The following is a 17,861-nucleotide window of genomic DNA, read 5'->3' on the forward strand; positions in this document are numbered from 1 at the left end:
CCCATTGGCCAAAGCAAGTGACATGGCCAAGTTCAACATCAGTGGGACAGGGAAATATATTCTGCAGACTCTAGTCATTTGACAAAGTGTGGGAGTGTTTAATTCTGTTACAGGAAGGGACTGAAGAGTTGGGAACCATATCCAGCCTACTACAGTGATTGTGACAATTTAATGAACTAATATATGTAAAGGGCTGACTCTGGTGCTTAGCATATAGTAAGCACTCCGTAAGTGTTATCAGTGGTTTAGTTACCGGCTGAAAACACAAGGTGTGGGGTTAGTCAGAGCTGCCCCTCTATCCTGGTTTCATATACCCTTCTGTGTGGCTTTGGCAAAGTGTCTTAACCTCTCTGGGCCTCAGTTTCTTTACCTGAAAGGTAGGAAAATTAGACTTCCTATTCACAGCGTTGTCAGGATTAGCAGTTGGGGTGCTGTACTAGCCCTCGGTGTGTGGCCGCGTTGTTATAGCAGCAGTAGGAAGCTAATCCAGGCACTTGGGGGCCTGCACACAGTGGGTGCTCTATTAGCAACAGCCGTGTTCTCGAGTAACTGAGCTCAGGGTGGGGCCAGCCGAGCACAGGCCTCGCTGCCTTCCCACACTTGACAGCTGCCCGTGGAGTTCCTGCTGCTCCTCACTGTTCCCGTCATGGACCCCGACAAGGAGGATGGGAACTGGAAGCGGCCCCTCAACTGCCTGCACCTGGTCATCAGCCCCCTGTTCTTGGTCCTGACCCTGCAGTCGGGGGCCTGTGAGTATCCCCTCCCCCAGGCAAGCCCACCTCCCTCTGCCCCATACTCCCGAGTTTTCTTCTCAGCCACACCAGGGGACCCTGGGCCAGAGGGGCCGTCCTGGCACTTAATGTGTGCTTGTGCCATGAAGGACGCCAGTCTCCCGCAGTCTCTTGGTCCAGGCCCACTGGCTCCACATGGAGGCTGGACACTGGTGGCCCTGGGACCAAGTGCAGCCCTCTGGCTCGTTCCCTTGCCTTACACAATTTGCAGACTTCACGTCAAAATCCAGGCCTGGGCTTCTCAAGAAGGTCTGGGCCACATTCCTAAAAGCAAAATCGGCTGGAGCTGAGCAGAGGGGCACCCCCACACACACACAACGCAGGTGCCCACTGAGTGATTCCTCACAGATCCCTCCATAGCCTACTGGGTGACCTGGGTGGGTTACTTCACTCGCTTGTGTGACCTGGCCGGTCCCCACTGGCACTGAGTCTTCCCCCGCCTGCCCCAGGCTTTCCTTTTCTGAACTGCTCTGGCTAAAGCAACACCCAGTCTTGTCGGGTGTCTTCTAACTGCCGCTACATAGGTTCTTCCCGTTGTCTGACCTTAGTATCTCATGCTGCCCATTCCTCTCTCTGTCATCTGGGCTCCTGCCCCTCAACCCAGGAGCATCTCCTGGAGTGGAGGTAGGGCTCTGGTAGCAAATGCATGGCTGGCTGTGGCTTTTTTGCTAAAGAGTGTCTGGATGAAAAGCCTGCCAAATTCTCTGTGTTTGTCCTCCATTTTTTGGGAGGACACAGGCACTGAGGGAAGGAGCGCCCATCAGGACACAGTGTGGCCCCAGAGGTGGGAAGGGCGCCCCCTACGGGTACCAGCTGTCTGGTTCATTGTGGCCGGCCTCTCCAGCCTGCGGGCTGGCTTCACCATCCTTGTGGCTTCTTAAAAGAGGGGCTCCCAAGCGTTAGTCATTCAGGAACGATCTTGATTTTTCTCTCACTCTAAACTGTTATATCTGATACTTAAATCAGCTCTTTTTTTTTAAATCTATTGGAAAGGAATCTGTATCACCAGCATCAGTAGGAAACTGGCATCATTTCCAATGCATTTAAGGTATTTAAATTTGTTACAGTGAGAGAATTGAAGAAGGAATCTGTTTCCTGAGATGTGATTCTATGATATTTAGTGTCTTGTCCACCTGCCCCAACACCATCTAGTGGTAGCTGGTCCAGGCTAATGCATTTGTGACCCCGCTTCTGGGCCGAGCACTGGACGGAACCCCCAGACTATGGGAGCAGCGCAGTTATGCATGATGTACATAGCAGTTTATGGTAAAAATGGGTCATTTTAATACACAGTACTCAATAATCCTGTAAATGTCCCATTAAAAAATGTCAGGGAACAGTTCAAGTAGAATTTCAGCTTTGGGTGCTGATGGTGGAGCTGAAGCTTCTTCCCTGAGTCTTAGGGAGATGTGTTGTCCTTCTTTTCTGGTTTACAAGACCAGAGTAATGAAATATACTACAAAGCCTCTTCATTTTAGGAGATTATTTTCAATGATGCCGATTACTGGTATTAATACTAGAATTAGAAAGAAGTATAAAATAGATGCTAGCTTTCCAATGATGTTGAAGGGGTGTTCTACAGGTTGTCCTCCAATTCATGTTAGTGTTGATAGGTCTGCCACTAGTACTCAGTACAGACACTGATTAAGAGGTCAGAATGTTGGGCTTCCCTGGTGGCGCAGTGGTTGAGAGTCCGCCTGCCGATATGCGGGGGACACGGGTTCGTGCCCCGGTCCGGAAAGATCCCACATGCCGCGGAGAGGCTGGGCCCATGAGCCATGAGCCTGCGCGTCCGGAGCCTGTGCTCCGCAACGGGAGAGGCCACAACAGTGAGAGGCCCGCGTGCCAAAAAAAAAAAAAAAGGTCGGAATGTTATGCTTCATTGCTTGGATATGTGGAGTATTGGGATAAATGCTAGGATTAAGATTGAAATGACGAGGGCTGGGACTCCTCCTAATTTGTTGGGGATTGATCGTAAGATTGCTTATGCGAATAGGAAATACCATTCTGGTTTAATGTGTGGTGGTGTGTTGAGGGGGTTTGCTGGGATCTCCTAGTAAGTTGGGTGAAAATAAAACGAATATTAGTAGTGCTAGAACTAGTAGTAAGGCACCTAAGATGTCTCTAATGGTATAGTAGGGGTGACATGAAATTTTATCTATGTTGGATGAAATTCCTGTGGAATTATCAGGTACTGTTTCGTGAAGGCATAGCAGGTGGACAGCTGCTAGTGCTGTGATGATAAACGGGAGGATGAAACGGAAGGCAGAGCCTCGTGAGAGAGTGGCCTTATCTACAGAAAAGCCGCCTCATTCATTCGACACGTTCTGTCGAGCGTATGGGATTGCCGAAAGAAGGTTGGTAATGACTTCTCCGCCTCAGAATGATACTTGTCCTCGTGGTCATACATAGCCTGTGAACGCAGTGGCTGTAACTGTGAATAGCAGAATAATTCCACTATTTCATGTTTCTAGGAAAGTATAGGACCCATAATATAGGCCATGTCCTCCGTGAATAAATAGGCAAATAAAGAATATGGAAGCTCCATTTGCATGTATACACCGAGTGATTCATCCATCATTTACGTCTCTGCAGATGTGTGTCACTGATGCGAAAGCGGTTATTGTGTCTGATGTATAGTGTACTGCTAGGAACAAGCCTGTCAGGATTTGTAAAATTAAATACCTACTAGAGAACCAAAATTTTATCACGATGAAATGTTTGATGGGGCTGGAAGATCAATGAATGTGTTGATAATTTTTATTAATGGGTGTGATTTTCAGATGTTGGTCATTAGTGTTCTTATAGTTGAATAACAAGGATGATTTTTCATGTCATTGGACATGGCTAGATTCCATGTAAGAATGATAACATACATTTATTTTGAGTACTATTTTTGTGATTAGTTTCGTGGGGTGTTCTTCAAAACTTTCACCTATTTATGGAGGACTTGGGTTGATTGTGGGTGGTGGTGTTGGTTTTGGAATTCTGTTGAATGTTGGTGGTTCGTTTTTAGGCTTAATGCTATTTTTGATTTATCTAGGGGGAATACTGGTAGTATTTGGTTATACAATGGCTGTGGCTACTGACCCTGAAATTTGGTTTCTTTTTAACTATTTTTATTTATTTATTTTTTATAAATTTATTTATTTATGGCTGCGTTGGGTCTTCCTTGCGGTGCGCAGGCTTCTCATCGTGGTGGCTTCTCTTGTTGCGGAGCATGGGCTCTAGGCGCGCAGGCTTCAGTAGTTGTGGCTCACGGGCTCTAGAGCGCAGGCTCAGTAATTGTGGCGCACGGACTTAGTTGCTCTGCCGCATGTGGGATCTTCCCGGACCGGGCCACGAACCCGTGTCCCCTGCAGGCGGATTCTTAACCACTGCGCCACCAGGGAAGTCCCGAAGTTTGGGTTTCTAATAAGACTGTTTTAGGAATACTTCTCTCAGGACTGATTGTAGAATTTTCAACAGTGCTGTATGTTTTAAGAGACGAAGAGGTGGAAGTTTATGTAAGTTCAATGGACTAGGAGATTGGGTTATTTATGATACAGGTGATTCTGGCTTTTTTCAGCGAGGAAGCCATAGGAATTGCAGCGTTATATAGTTTTGGTACTTGACGGGTGATTGTTACTGGTTGAGTACTGCTTATCGGTATTGTGGTTATTATCGAGTTTGCTCGTGGTAATTAAATAAAATTATGCTTAGAGTAAGGGTAATGAGGAATGATAGGACATATAGTGTGATTAGACCTTTTTGGTCTGAATCTAGTGTAGAGAAATTTTAATTGAATAAGGGAAGTGGTTTTTGGTAAAACTCTCTCTAGTCAGATTAGGTCTAGGAGAGAAGATGCTGATTTTTGGCTTGTTGATAGATTTAACTAGGGTGGTATGCGGTGTTTGATAGTGGGAAAATACCCTACAAGTTTGCAGAATTTGAAGGTGCTTGAGGGGTAATTAAATTTTAAGTTTTGTGTAGTAAGATTAATTTCACGTGCTAAAGTTAAAGCCTAGGACAGTCACTGTCAGGGCAGTTAACGTTAGGTAGAACCGTATGGTTATTAGGGGAACTGAATGTTGCTGGAGATAATAAATCCGGCAAAAATGCTTCCGGTTAATAAGCATTTGATAGAATTAATCAGGAGCGGGTTATTTTCATTGATTAAAGTTAAGGCGGAGAATCGAGGGTAGAGATAGAGAGCCCTGCCTGGGGCGGCGGGGAGGGCCGTGTCCACCAGCCAAGCCTCCCAATCTCACTGCCAACCTCCATCCTCCCTCTCTAGGCCACCCCCAGAGCCATCTTTCTAAAGTGCCACTTTTCACATGTTGTGGTCACTCCTCCACTCTAAGACCTCCATGGCTCCCGCGTGCCTCTTGGAAAAAGCCCATGTCCTCCAACTATCATTCAAGGCCTCTGAGACCCTGAGCCAACCACCTTCTCCAGGCCTTTTTCTGCTATTGATGACACGAACTTGCTCAATTCCTTCCCACCCATCTCTTCCCTCTTCCTGTAGAACCCTTGTGCCCCTCTCTGCTTATGACTCAGCTCACATCCTCAGCATGCCAAGAAGTCCTTCCTGACTACCCCATGCCCCAGCCACCTGCTGAAATTCCTCTAACGCAGGAATGGGGAATACAGAGAAAGGCCCTCTCACCCAGGCGTCAGGTTCCAAAGCCAGCTCTATAAGTAAAAGTCACATCCGTCAAAATTACCCCCTGAAAGTCTCCCACAGTGTATTGTGCACACAATTTTATATATTCAGCCCCCCCGTGTAATCCTTATGCCCACTGATGTTTGTGAGCCCATGAGCTAGACTAAAGAAAGAACAAAAGGAAAGTCCTGTTACGTGTGCCTGGGCAGTTGAACCATCCATTGCCTTTGAGACTAGTGGTGAAAGGATGGTATGTGGAGAATTCTAGAGTGTTCTGCCTGCCTGCAGGGTTTCCTCCCTTCGGTGTTTTTATATGAAGCCTCTGGAACCTTTGTAACTTTATAATGGATTGGTTTGTGGAGTAGACTTCTCAGGAGAGCCAGGATCAGTGGCTAAGGTTGTATTTGACTGTACAGTTCATCTCATGGAGTGATGCCCATCCATTGGTAATGCCTGGCTGGAGGGTGCTGTCTTGAAGCTCAGTTGGACCAAAGCATCATGGTTGATTAGTGATGTCTGCCATGGGCACGGGAAAGGATAGTGGTGGTGAGTAGTCTTAGCCATTCCCATCCTAGCTCCACAACAAAAGGCTGGAGAGTGTTTTTCATGTGTCTGTCTTTTCTTTCCAATGTGAGTAGCTTGCGGGCAGGGGCTGTGTCTTTAATTTCTCTGTCTCCCTGAAGTGTCTAGGACAGGGCTGGGCACATAGGAGGTATCTACCCTATATCCAAACAATCGAATTTTATCTGTGGGTTTTATCCATGGGTCTCCCCTCCACAGCATCTCAGTCATTCTTAGGGGGCTTCCAGGAGGAGGCGCCAAGTTGAAGCCACGGAGAGCGCCAGCTCCCTTTCTCGTCCCTCTGCAGATGGCGTCTATGAGATAGGTGGCCTCTTTCCCGTCTGGGCCGTGGTGGTGATCGCAGGCACAGCCTTGGCTGCAGTGACCTTTTTTGCCACATCCAACAGTGAGCCCCCCAGGCTTCACTGGGTAAGAAACCTAGACTCTCCAAGCCGGGAGAGGGGACACTGAGGTCTCCTGGGCAGATGTGCTGGGACAATTTGGCCGCTAATCACTTCCCACCATGACAGGTCTTTAAAGCCACTTTTAAGGAGTTTTGTTACTGTTCAGGGTCCACTTCGTTTGGTAACAGCTTTATTTTATTGCGCTATAATTCATACACCATACAAGTCACCCGTTTGAGGTATACAATTTAATGGTGTTCATTATATTCAGAGAGTTGTGCAACCATCACCACAATTTGAGAGCATTTTCATCACCCCAAAAAGAAACCCTGTTCCCAGTAGCAGTCACTCCCCATCCTCCCCACCATCCCCTGGCCACCACGAGTCTGCTGTCTGCCTCTCTAGATTTTCCTGTTCTATATATTTCACATACATGGAATCATACAATATGTGGTCTTTTATGACTGCCCTCTTTCCCTTAGCAAAATGTTTTCAAGGTTTATCCATGTTGTAACATGTATCAGTACTTCATTCCTTTTCATGGTTGAATACTATTCGATTATACAGATATAGCATATTTTGTTTATCGATTCATCCATTAATGGACCCTGGGGTTTTTTCCCACTTTTTAGATACTATGAATAATGCTGCCATGACCATTGCTTTAAATTTTTTTCTGTAGAAATAATTCTTTCATTTCTCTTGGGTGTATTCCTGGGAGTAAGTAGAACTGCTGGGTCAAATGTGAACTGTATGTTTACCTTTTTAAAGACCTACCAGACTCTTTTCCACCATCCTAACTAGGAAGCACCTGGGTTCCTAATAATCACATTCCAGTGATGGAGTTGTTTGGTCTTTGGGGGTGTTTTTTTCCCATTCTCTCACCTCTGCAGGATGTTAAAAAAATTTTAGGTAGTTTGTCCAGAGACCTTTTCCTCAGAAGTTTACTTAATTTTTTTCTTTTTTTTTCCTAATTATCGCTTTTAAAAATTCTAGTTTCTATTTTCAGAAACTCTGAATGGATGTACCAGCCCAAAGGAAGTTGAATTTTCAGCCAATTGATTATTTAGAGAAATGGTCTTAGGCAGTGTTTCTTACTAGTCTTTGAAGTACTGACACATGTCCCAAGGTGGATGCACCTTGAAAACATGATGCTGAGTGAAAGAGGCCAGTCACAAAGGACCACATATTGTGTGAGGCCATTTCTATGACATGTCTAGAATAAGCGAATCCAGAGAGACAGAAAATAGGGGAGTGATTGCCAGGGGCTGGGAGGAAGGTTGGGTGGGCTGGGAAGTGACTGATCACGGGTATGGAGTTTCTTTTTCTGGTGATGAGATGGCATTTGGTCCATAGACTAGAAATCTGATGAAAGCTATGGTGAACTCCTTTTTGACAAAATGGTAATATTGATCTAGCATTTTATTGAGCACGTAATATATGTCAGGCTCTAACTGCTTTGCATCTACTAACTCATTTTATGCTCATGACAACCTCACGGAGTAGGTACTGTTATTGTCCCATTTTATAGCTGAGGAACTAAGGCTGTGTCCCTGCCCCCTCCCCCAGCTCTTTGCTTTCCTGGGCTTCCTGACCAGCGCCCTGTGGATCAACGCAGCTGCCACGGAGGTGGTGAACGTCTTACGGTCCCTGGGTGTGGTCTTCCGGCTGAGCAACACTGTCCTCGGGCTCACGCTGCTGGCCTGGGGGAACAGCATTGGAGGTGACTTGGGGCCGGGTGGGCTTCTAGAATGAGCACAGCTACCTCACTGCTTTTTGCTCCTCCAGACAGAATTGCATGTGGGTAGGGGCGTCCAGTGCATCTGCCCTCAGCAGGTGGTCAGTGCCCGTCATTTTGGAGTGACCATCATTGGGCATCTGGATGGGATGGCCCGGAATGTACCTGAGCCGGGAGGCTCTGTAGAAGCCCCCAGCCTCTTCCCCACTCTCTGATGCATGGACACTCAGTGGCTCCCCAGACTTCAGGCAGGACATGGAGCTCATTGCAGCCAACCAGGAGGAATGTGTCCGTGGGTGTGCGACATGGGTAGGCATTCGCTCATACATACAGATATCCTTCTCTAGCTAGAGCTGCCAAGTAGGGCTGCTCAGGTTGTACACTGCCCAAGAGCATCCTGACAAGGGATCAGGGGGCCCAAAGTCTAGCTCTCCTTCCACTCACCTTTTTGGGCCCCTTTTCCTCATTTGCCCCGAGGTACTGTGTGTGCTAGCAGCAGACGGGACATGGGTGAAAGATTGGTGGTGGCATGTCACACCCTCAGAGTTGCCCCTGGTGGAAAAGAGGCAGGTAGAAGGAATTAAGAAGGGAATTGTGTCTTACGGGATGATGTGGCCTCCCATAGCACCCAGCCAGCTAGTGCCAGAGCCAGGCAGACCTTCATCAGTGTTTGTTGACTGAATGACTGTGGGTAGAATGAAGGAGTGAATGAACAAGGAGGGCTAGGGGAAGCCCTGCACACCTCAAGGCCTTCTCGTGTTTCCACACAGATGTCTTCTCAGATCTCACGCTGGCCCGCCAGGGCTACCCGCGGATGGCGTTCTCGGCCTGTTTTGGTGGCATCATCTTCAGTATCCTTTCTGGGACCGCCCTGCCCTCAGTGCTGGGAGCCGAGGGTGTGCTCCACGCCCCCCCCCACCCCAGATTGGCTTTCACTGGAGCACCTGGGGCAGGTGATGCATCTGCTTGAGCCTCAGCTTCTTCATCTGTAAAGATGGGGATATTGAGAGGACTGATCTCATAGGTTGTTATAAGGATTGAATGAGGTGACAGAAGTGCTTTGCACCTGGCAAACAGCAGTGATGGCAGACATTCGTCTTGTTAGGGCAGAGGTATTATTAGTAGGTGCCCACGCACTAAGCTTGTGGAAGACCCCTCCCTCTTGCTTACAGATGTCATGGTCTGTAGATGTCAGGGTTGGCAAACTTTTTCTTAAAGGGCCAGAGAGTACATATGTTAGATTTTGTGGACCATAGGATCTCTTTTGCAGCTCCTCAACTCTGCTGTTGTAATGTGAAAACAGCCATGGGCAATACATAAACAAATGGGCGTGACTGGGTCCCAATATAACTTCATTAATAAAAGCAGGCCTTGGGCCGGATTGTCCTGCAGGCTTTAATTTGCCACCCCTTGGTCTATATAGAAAAGGCAGGGTCAGGCTGCCTGGGGCTGTGAAAAAGACAGGGCTTTGAATCTCGACAGTCTTGGGTGCCGGTTTCAGCGCTGCCGCACGCCAGCGTGTGACCTGTGTGCAGCACGTTTCCTGCTGTCTGTCCCTCCCGGTGCTCACTGTGACCCGCTCCTGGCTTTAGGGCTGTGGCTTCTCCTGACCACAGCGCTAAAGCCAGGTTGGGGTGGGAAGGACGGAGCCCTGGCTGGAGCAGTGTCCCCTGAACAACCCCTAGAGGTGGCCCCGAGACATGCTCCGTCACCAGTCTCCCCAGTGGACCGTGGGTGGTCACTTCGCCTCGCATCCCATTTCTCCATCTTACCAGGTACCAAGCGTTTCTGTCACCTCCTGCGATCCTTACAGACTGAGGCAAAATGTGCACTGGAGACTCTCTTAGAGGCGCTAAAACTGGATAAGGTCTCCGCAGGTAGGGTGGCTTTTGGGGAGAGGGGGGAGCACAGCCAGAGGTCAGAAAGAAAGCCAGTGGGCTGTGTGGTCGGGGTTATGCGGCGTTATGTTCTGGCAAACTTCCTGAGCTGGGCTGCAGATATCCTGGTGGGCGTGGGGCTGGGCTGCCTGCTGCAGATCTCCAGGGGCCACGTGGCGGTGGAGGTGAGTGGCCAGATGCTTCTGCAGGGGCCTCCTCATAAAGCTCTCTTCTCCTCCTCCCCTCTCCTCCCCCTCCCTCCTCCTCCCCTCTCCTCCTCCTCCCCCTCCCTCCTCATCCCCTCTCCTCCCCCTCCCTCCTCATCCCCCTCCCTTTTCCCCCTCCTCCTCCCCTTCCTCCCCCCTCCTCTCCCCTCCCTCCCTCTCCCTCCTCCTCCCCCTCCCTTTTCCTCCTCCTTTCTCCCTCCTCCCCCTCCTCCCTCCCTCCCCCTCCCTCCTCCTCCCCCTCCTCCCCCTCCTTCCTCATCCCCCTCCCTTTTCCCCCTCCCCTCCCCTCCCCCTCCTCCCTCCCTCCTCCCCTCCCCCTCCTCCCTCCCTCCTCCCCCACCCCCTCCTCCCTCCCTCCTCCCCCACCCCCTCCTCCCTCCCTCCTCCCCCACCCCCTCCTCCCTCCCTCTCCCTCCTCTTCCCCTCCCTTTTCCCCCTCCTCCCTCTCCTTCCTCCCTCCTCCCTCTCCCTCCTCCTCCCTCTCCCTCCTCCTCCCCCTCCTCCCCCTCCCTCCTCATCCCCCCTCCCTCCTCATCCCCCCTCCCTCCTCATCCCCCTCCCTTTCCCCCCTCCTCCCCCCTCCTCCCTCCCTCCTCCCTCTCCCTCCTCCTCCCCCTCCTCCCGGTCCTCCTCTTCCCCCTCCCTTCTCTGGACCGGAGACCATTCACATCTCAGTAGATGACACTTACTGGGGAGAGGACTTGTCTACATTTGCGACATGTCTGATGTGTAGAATATCTTAAAAACATTTTGCATATGGGGTTAAAAAAGGTATTCCTTGCAAGGTCACAGAGTAATTAAGATGTAGCTTTGAGGGAAAGGGGCGGGAAGGCCCAGGATTGGGGTCTTGGTCTCATCACTGAAGTCTCTTGCTATGTGACTTTGAATGAATCAGGACTCTGAGGATCTTTGAGCCTCAGTTTCCTCACCTGTGAAATGGGGTTGATGCCCCCCCCCCCCCCCACCACCACCACCACCACCACCACCACCACCACCACAAGCTTCCTGGATAAGCAGACATGAGGTACGGGCCAGGCTGAACACCTTATCCCACCACTGCCTGGGGTGAGAGAGAATGTTGGCAACAGCCCAGAAAGGGGGGATCTCCATAGATTTGGAGAAGTTCTGAAATGCACTGAGCAGCAGAGTTTCTGTGGGTTCAAGGGCACCCAGGAATTTCCTGGGAGCGCGTGAGACCTCCTGACCCAGGCATTCCAGGGGCTGGGGGCTGGAAACCTGCATTTTAAACATGCTCCCTGGGGACCGATGAAGGTTAGGACACTTGGAAACAGGTTTCCAACAAGGTTGAAAACTCAAACACTACTTCAGGGCAGGTAACCAAATCTTGTGGGTGACTCAGGTGGGCCTCCTGTGGCCAGATAATCCAGCATTTCTAGAGAAGAAATCGAGATTCCTAAGTGAACTTTTCTCTTTGGAAATGGTGCGCAGGGCCAGCAGCACCCCGTGCAAGGCAGAGTCAACCTAGATTCGGGCCCCAGCTTTGCATTCCCAAGGACTTGGATTCAGAGGCCAAACCAGAGAAGGATGGAGACGGGGAGGGGATGTGGCCCAGGGGCTGGTTTTAAGGCTAATCGCGTGGAAGCACTTGGAATGTGCAGCTGAATGATGGCATCGTTAATGGGAACAAAGTCGCCCACCTCTTTCTCCAAGAGGCAGCTAGTTGTTGAACAGATTCTTGCGGCTGACTTGTAATTAACTGGCAGCAGGGCGGCCTTTCACAGTGGCCACGCCCATAAGCAAATAGCTACTTACGCTTGAAAAGTTTGCTTTTCTAAGGGGTAAACACCCTCTGTCTGCAAATTTTGTTTATGCTCTTCAGGGGTTTAATAGGTTCCTTTCCTTCTCGATTTTCAAGCGGCTCCTGATAATGAGGCTTTAGGGGTCGGCCCCCTGAGGGCCCTACTTCTTTTCTCTGGCTCCTTGTGGAATGCGTGTGTGGGGGTGTGTCTGTCTGTCTGCATTCCGCTGCCTTTGTGATCCTGCTTTTAATTGCATAAGACATAGGGCATCGTGAGAGGTCATCATAGAAGGATGTCCGTGGCGTATGGTTGGCTGAAAAACAGGTTGCTCTTAAACACACGTACCTATTGTATGGTCCCATTTGTGGTTTCAGAATGGATGGACAGGCCTGTATGTGCACACGTGTACCCACACATCTGTGGGTACACGTATCACTGTATGGGGAGACAGGGTAGGGTATGAGCTTGGACTTCGGACTTGGGCTCTGTCACGTACTACAGCTGACCCTTGAACGACATGGGAATTAGAGGTGCTGAGTCCCTGACACAGTCGCAAATCTGAGTACTGCTATCTCTGCCTCAAAAGCAAAGGAACTGATAAATGACTGACGGGGGACAGGATGCCGAAAGAGTTTGCATAGAGTCACGACTCAAACCCTAGCTCTTTCGATTCCACGTACTGTGATCTCTAATTCAACACCAACTCCCCCCCCCACGCTTAATTTAAAGATCGTGAAGTGAAAATACAAGTACTATAGTTGTTGAAAAAAGTCTGCATATAAGCGGACCCATGCAGTTCAAACCAGTGCTGTTCAAGGGTCGGCTGTACTGGTTTCCTCACTGTGGACTGGTAGCTAAGGTGGGTGTAATATACCTAGCATAGCACCTAGGGTTAAGTCTTCCATATATGTTAGATAGATGCTAACTAAATCTGAAAGGGAGAGAAGTAGGAAGAGGACAATTTCATTGCCTTTTATTCTTCTGTGTTGCTGGAGAATTTTTCAACGACTGCATGTAATATATATATGTATACATATATATGCGTATTTTTATATATACATACGTATCTACATATATATATATAACCTATATGAATTAGTTCCCTGGGGCTGCCATAACAAATTACCACATACCAGGTGGCTTAAAAACATTGAACTTCAAGGTGCGGGATGCCATCCCACTGGGCAGGCCAGAAGTCCCTCCCTGGCCCCTAACGAGGGGCCCTCACACCTCAGTTGGACTGTCGGCTGCAGTGACCCAGCCTCTCTCCCCGTGTTCCCCGCAGCTGGAGCCTGATGGACTGTTGGTGTGGGTCTTGGCTGGCACCCTAGGCCTCAGCCTCGTCTGTTCCCTGGTCTCGGTCCCACTGCAGTGCTTCCAGCTGAACAGAGTTTACGGCTGCTGCCTGCTTCTCTTGTACTTGACCTTCCTCCTGGTGGCCCTGCTCACCGAGTTTGGAGTGATTCACTTGAAAACTGTGTGAGTGAAGCTGTGTCGGGGTCCGCCTGGTGGTCGGGAGGTGTCGCTGCAGGCGGTGAGATGGAGGATGAAGTTTCTTCGTTCGAACCCGCTCAGGCGAGCGTGGCCAAGGCCGAGACCGTGAACGGGGTGTGCGCTCGTGGGGCTGTGCTCTCTGCTAAAGCTTCCCAGTCGCCGCTGTGTGCAGTTAGGTCAGCTAAGCCTTGTTTCTGGGGCTGCGGAGGCTGGGCTTCCCTGTGGACAGAGTTCCAGGCAGCAGGTAGACTTCCTTGCGTTATCTCCAGAGCCTCTTGAAAGTTGGGGTCTGGGGCGAAGGGGATGCCTGGGTGCCTTCCAGGCTGGAAGACCCCAAAGAGTTCAGGGCTGGAGACAGTTGTGGAGGCCCAGGCCCCTCCCCACAGTCACGCCCTGTCGCCTTCCTGCTGCTTCTCTCAGGGCTGCCAAACCCGTGTTTAGGGAGTCAGGGTGACTCGAACCTGGCAGATAGAACAGCTTGTGTGCTGTGGGCCTCGGGCCGATGCGGGCTGAGTTCTAGAGCTGCGCTGTCCAACAGAAATAGAATGTGAGACATGTACCTAATTTTGAATCTTCTAGTCGCCAAGTTAATAAAGCCAAAAGAAAAAGGTGAAATTAATGATAATATGTATCACTTCAAGATAGCAGCCAGTGGCACTGGCCCACGAGTGGCTGCCATGTCGGACGGCACAGCTCTAGGCTGCCTCTAGAACTGTCTGCTGGCTTCAGAGGTTGCCCCAGACGCAGAACAGGAGTCAGTTTGACTGTGCCCTGTGCCTACCTCAGGGGGAGCCCTGGGCTGGGGCTGCTTTGCCTGCGAGCTCCTGGGAGGGTGATGAACGCTCCCGGGCGCCTTCCTGCTGTCAGCCAGTGACCCGCCTTTTCAATAAGCAGCACTTCTGTTTGCTCAATGCCTTATGCCGGCAGTAAAGGGACTCAGTTGTCTTTTTTTCCAATGAAAAAATTATTAAATGTTTCAAGTAAACAGAAAACAACATACAGCCGGCTGTTACTGGTTCTTCCTAACCTGGGTCAGGCTGACAAGTGGTCGGTTCCAGGGCCGAAGGCGCTTGGCCCTGACGGATCTGGACTTGGCGGCACGTCTAGGGGTGGGGCTGAGGTGGGGTCAGGAATGGGCATGGATGGGTCCTCTCCCTGTTCCCCACGATCTCAGAAGCCACCGAATGGTGCCTGGTGGAAGTCACGAGGCAGCAGCCGCGTGTACAAAGCAGAGGCTCTTTTATTAATACGCCAGAAATCCGGAGACGCGGTGGGTTTTCCAGGTAACAAATCCCCATTGTACAAAAACCTTACAGCGTCGCCCCCTCTGTCTGTACAAAATGATTGTCACGTGGTGTGGAGTAAGGCTGGGTTGGGGGAGGGAAGCAAGGAGGAGGGGCCAGATGGTGTCCCCCCGAAAGCGGGGCAGGGGCCCAGGGCCATCACAGACACTGACAGGTGGTGTGACCCAGACCCAGTCAGCGCATCTCACCTTGGTGGCGGTCAGCTGACATGGGAGGTGAGAGGGCATCCGAGCTGGATGTCCTGGGTCCCCAGAGCTCACAGCGCTGGGTGACACCCGCTCCCTGCTCGATGGCCTGTGTACAAGTCGGAGGGTCAACTTGAGGAGGCCCCCAGTGACCCCGAGGGGGCAGCTGTCCTCAGCCTCAGTAATGAGGGTGCCCACCAGTGGCGGGAGTCTGGTGCGCCAGCACTGCTCCACTTGGCTTCATCCCGTCCCTGGCTGACACCAGGGCCTTTCACAGGATGGGGTTGGGAGGCCTGGACTAGATCCCACTCTTCCAGGTACCAGCCTTCACCCTGGGGGCTGGGGGGCTGCGCTCAGTTTCCCTGGTGCCCCTCCCAGGTTTCAGCCTCCTGGGGGCAGATGCTGAGGTCGGGGGACTCACGCCCTCCTCTGGAAGCCGCCCCTTGACTCCTGCTTCCAGAATGCCCGTTTCAATAAACAAAAGCTGAAAGGCACCCGAATATGCAAAGTTACTTCTCCGGAGCGGAGCGGGGAAGGGGTTCTGGCCTGGGGCTCGGTGCCGAGCTGCCTACGATGGCCCGTGGCCCTCCAGAGAGAAAAGAGGACGTCTGTCTCCCGATTCCCTTGGGGAATCTCAGTGGTTCTCAGTGATTCATTGTTTCCCTAAAGGGCTGTGCTTTAAAAACAGAAACGTCCACCACTTCTCCCCTAGTGAGGGGCAGAGCTGTGTGGTGCTGGCCATGGGACCAGCCCGTCCAAGGCCACAGTCGAGAAGACTTGGCTGTGGGGATGGGGTAGCACACCCCGGGATCAGGCCCTGCCCGGCTGGGAAGAGGATGTGGCGAGGGGGAGTTTGCCCACCCGCCTCCCTAAGTCACGGAGGCAGTGGAGGCAGCTGGAAAGCGGGGGTTGGGGCAGGATGCCCAGTGCAGGCCGCTTCCCCTGCCCCCTCCGCCCCCGCCCCTTTCGTCCCTGCCTCTGCCACCTCTGCTGCCTGCACTGAGATAGGCTCACCGCCCAGGAGAGCTGAGCCGAGGCTCCTCTGCTCTGACCCTGCTTGTTTCTGCCGCTGCCACCCCCGCTCACCGGAGCTGCCAACGCCGACAGCCTGCCATGGGCTCAAGCCCCTACTGCATCCTGATCTCAGAGAACGCTCCCAAGGTCCCTGGGGAACTCAGGAAACTGACAGGCCACCTGAACCTACTCCGGGGAGTGGAAACCTCGGGGTGAGCCGCGTCCCCAGCCCTACCTCAGTCAGGTCCACGGAGGGCGACTGCTCAAGGTGAGGGGGGAGCCGGCCAAGGAGACCACGGGTTCAGCCGCAGGGCGGCCGTGGACAGCCTGAGGTGAGCCTCTGTGCTCTTTGTTCCCGTCTCCAGCAAATGCACACACGTGAAAGGATCTGCTGTTGTCTTTAGCAGAATCCTGAATTAACCAAAATGTCTTTTGCTTAAACAGGACGATCCCAAGGAAAAGGGGTTTAAGGAGAAAGCCCATTTCAGGACCTGGTCTGGGTGGTAGCCATCGGCCTGGCCTCTTGCCCGTCTTCCTCCTCCTACTGGGCTGTGATTCCAAAGGCCATCTTAGGAGGATTTTCAGCAACAAGGGTTGAAACCAAAAGAAGGGTAGGTGAGAAGGCTCATGGAGCTGGGATACGGCCTCTCTCGCCTCCTGGCACTGGCTGAGATCTGACTATACGGAATAACCACAGCCCTGGATCACTCGTTCCAGTAGGTGCTGGGTACTGGTCCCCCAAGGGAACGCCCAATTTCATTATTATATCTAGAGACATACCAACCCAAGGATGTGGGTTCTTTCCTTCCTAAGTGGTTTTGTCCCTAAAGCAGAACACAGACAGCCCAGGATGTGGGCCACAGGCAGGTTAGTGGGGAAGCTAGCTGTCAGCCTGGGCGGGAATCTGAAGGCAGCATCAGGAAGACGTATGGATCTGGCCTAGGGACGCTGGCCCACGCTGAAGGCAAGCCCTGCAGAGATCGGCAGAAGCCATTCAAGTGCTCTTGTGAAGGGGCCTTCTGGAGCTTTCCATGTTAAGAAGAGCTCCTAGTGGCCTGATCCCCCCAAAATGAAACTGACTTCTGGGGTTAACAGGGCAAGGTGGGTACAAACCAAACCTCAGCTTGTCTGCCTGTCTTTCCTTTTTCCTATATATAAATATTTGCATATTTATGAATGTATGTATATATATATAAAACATATACACACATTATTCTGATACATCGTAGTAAAATAATACTATTGTGTTATTGCATAGAAGAGATGGCTTTTGCAGGCTGGGCTTAGGTGATGGTCTGGGAGCGCTGGCGGCTGCCTGGAGGCTGCGGGGTGGTGGGGACCACACGGCCGCTGAGCTGTCGTTGCTGCTGCTCCTGCTTCCGGGCGTGTTCCTCATACCACTCCTAAGGCAGAGAGCAGACAGGGTGCTGAGCGGGCCCCAGCCCTGCCCCCCAGCCTAACGGGGTCACCCAGGCTGGGCAGTGCTGTGACCCTCCCAGACCTGCTGGGAATTCTGAATAGGACCCTAAATAGAAAAATGATGATGCAACCTTTCCCTTTTTAACTAGAGATTTGCAAACCTCCTTGTCAAGTGTGCCTGCTTTCAGCGAGGCCCAGGTAGTAATAATCACCCTTTACTTGTGGACATGATCTGTGTGGTTCACAAAGGGATGTATGCCCCCCACCCCCTCGCCAACCCCCTGTGTTACCCCTTTTGAGCTGGGTGTCCTCATTTTACACCCAGGAAACCCGAAGCTCAGAAGTTGTATAAAGTTGTATGAAGCTTGAGTGCATCTCCCAACTCCCCGGTTGCTTTGCTGCCCTCCAGAACGGCTGTGAGAGCTCACCCGCCTAAGACTAT

General features: G+C 51.3%; 2 protein-coding genes and 1 long non-coding RNA gene across 6 annotated transcripts in view; 1 reads left to right on the forward strand and 2 right to left on the reverse strand.

Annotated features, from left to right (window-relative positions):
• SLC8B1 (solute carrier family 8 member B1) overlaps positions 1-14,494 on the forward strand; it is a 30,888-nt gene extending 16,394 nt beyond the window's left edge. For both annotated transcript variants that reach the window (XM_060121805.1, XM_060121806.1), the window contains exons 11-16: positions 608-749; positions 6,305-6,426; positions 7,971-8,124; positions 8,910-8,990; positions 10,137-10,201; positions 13,289-14,494. In XM_060121805.1, the coding sequence (XP_059977788.1) occupies positions 608-749; positions 6,305-6,426; positions 7,971-8,124; positions 8,910-8,990; positions 10,137-10,201; positions 13,289-13,486 (762 nt within the window). In that variant the 3' untranslated portion in view covers positions 13,487-14,494. The remainder of the gene's footprint in view (positions 1-607; positions 750-6,304; positions 6,427-7,970; positions 8,125-8,909; positions 8,991-10,136; positions 10,202-13,288) is intronic.
• On the reverse strand, positions 6,690-9,820 carry LOC132504425 (uncharacterized). Its single transcript, XR_009534882.1, has 3 exons — positions 8,882-9,820; positions 8,584-8,691; positions 6,690-8,104 (listed from the first exon to the last, which is right to left on the reverse strand). It is a non-coding gene; the product is annotated as an uncharacterized LOC132504425 (long non-coding RNA).
• A 225-nt stretch (positions 14,495-14,719) lies between the features above and the next one.
• TPCN1 (two pore segment channel 1) overlaps positions 14,720-17,861 on the reverse strand; it is a 63,974-nt gene continuing 60,832 nt past the window's right edge. For all 3 annotated transcript variants that reach the window (XM_060121804.1, XM_060121802.1, XM_060121801.1), the window contains one exon: positions 14,720-17,403. In XM_060121804.1, the coding sequence (XP_059977787.1) occupies positions 17,284-17,403 (120 nt within the window). In that variant the 3' untranslated portion in view covers positions 14,720-17,283. The remainder of the gene's footprint in view (positions 17,404-17,861) is intronic.

The sequence above is a fragment of the Lagenorhynchus albirostris genome, chromosome 14 (genome assembly GCF_949774975.1).
Source record: "Lagenorhynchus albirostris chromosome 14, mLagAlb1.1, whole genome shotgun sequence".
Taxonomy (NCBI): domain Eukaryota; kingdom Metazoa; phylum Chordata; class Mammalia; order Artiodactyla; family Delphinidae; genus Lagenorhynchus; species Lagenorhynchus albirostris.